The sequence below is a fragment of the Nestor notabilis genome, unplaced genomic scaffold (assembly GCF_000696875.1).
Source record: "Nestor notabilis isolate BGI_N333 unplaced genomic scaffold, ASM69687v1 Scaffold19085, whole genome shotgun sequence".
Classification (NCBI taxonomy): Eukaryota; Metazoa; Chordata; class Aves; order Psittaciformes; family Psittacidae; genus Nestor; species Nestor notabilis.
In genome coordinates this window covers 1-683 of record NW_009929978.1, presented here as the reverse complement: position 1 = coordinate 683, position 683 = coordinate 1, and the positions used below count along the sequence as shown (strand labels likewise).

At 51.5% G+C, this 683-nt stretch overlaps 1 protein-coding gene across 1 annotated transcript; it reads left to right on the top strand.

Moving 5' to 3' along the window:
* Nucleotides 1–268: 268 nt before the first annotated feature.
* On the top strand, nt 269–679 carry CCDC85B (coiled-coil domain containing 85B; the record flags this gene model as incomplete). The annotated part of the gene is made up of 1 exon (XM_010015229.1): nt 269–679. A coding segment is annotated over exon 1 (411 nt), but the record flags the coding sequence as incomplete, so codon positions are not given.
* Nucleotides 680–683: the final 4 nt, after the last annotated feature.

Sequence of the window (683 nt, the reverse complement as noted above, 5' to 3'; positions counted from 1 at the left end):
CCCTTGGGGGGAGCGCCTTTTTTTTTCCTGTCCCCTTCCCCCTGGGTTGGGTTTTTATATTATTATTGTTATTATGGGGTCTGTGGGGGAACAGATCTTCCGTTCAGACGTTGCTCTTCATCCTTGTCCAACGCTCTGCGGAGAACTATAATATTTCTTCCCCGAGATGCTGCAGTGAATTTTAGTTCCAGGAAATCAGGCGAACAAAATAATCTGAATAACCCTAACCATTTGTTACCGTGCGAGAGCAAACGCTGCCTAGGCACAGATGATGGCAAAAAATTCCCTAGAAGGGTCTAAAGAAGACCTGAGCAAAATTTCGGAAGAGGAGATGCTGAGGTGGAGCAAGGAAGAGCTGGTGAAAAGACTGAGGAAAGTGGAGAATGAAAAGATGAACTTAATGGTGGCACACGGCAACTTGATGAAGGATGTGAACCGGCGGCTGCAGCTCCACCTGCACGAGATCCGCGGGCTGAAGGAGGTGAACCAGAAGTTGCAGGACGACAACCAGGAGCTGAGGGAGCTCTGCTGCTTCTTGGACGACGATCGGCAGAAAGGCAAAAAGCTGTCGAGGGAATGGCAGCGTTTCGGGAGGCACACGGCCAGCGTGATGTGGAAAGAGGTGGGCATGTACCAGCAGAAGCTGAAGGACCTGGAGGCCAGGCAGGAGACCCTCCTGCGGG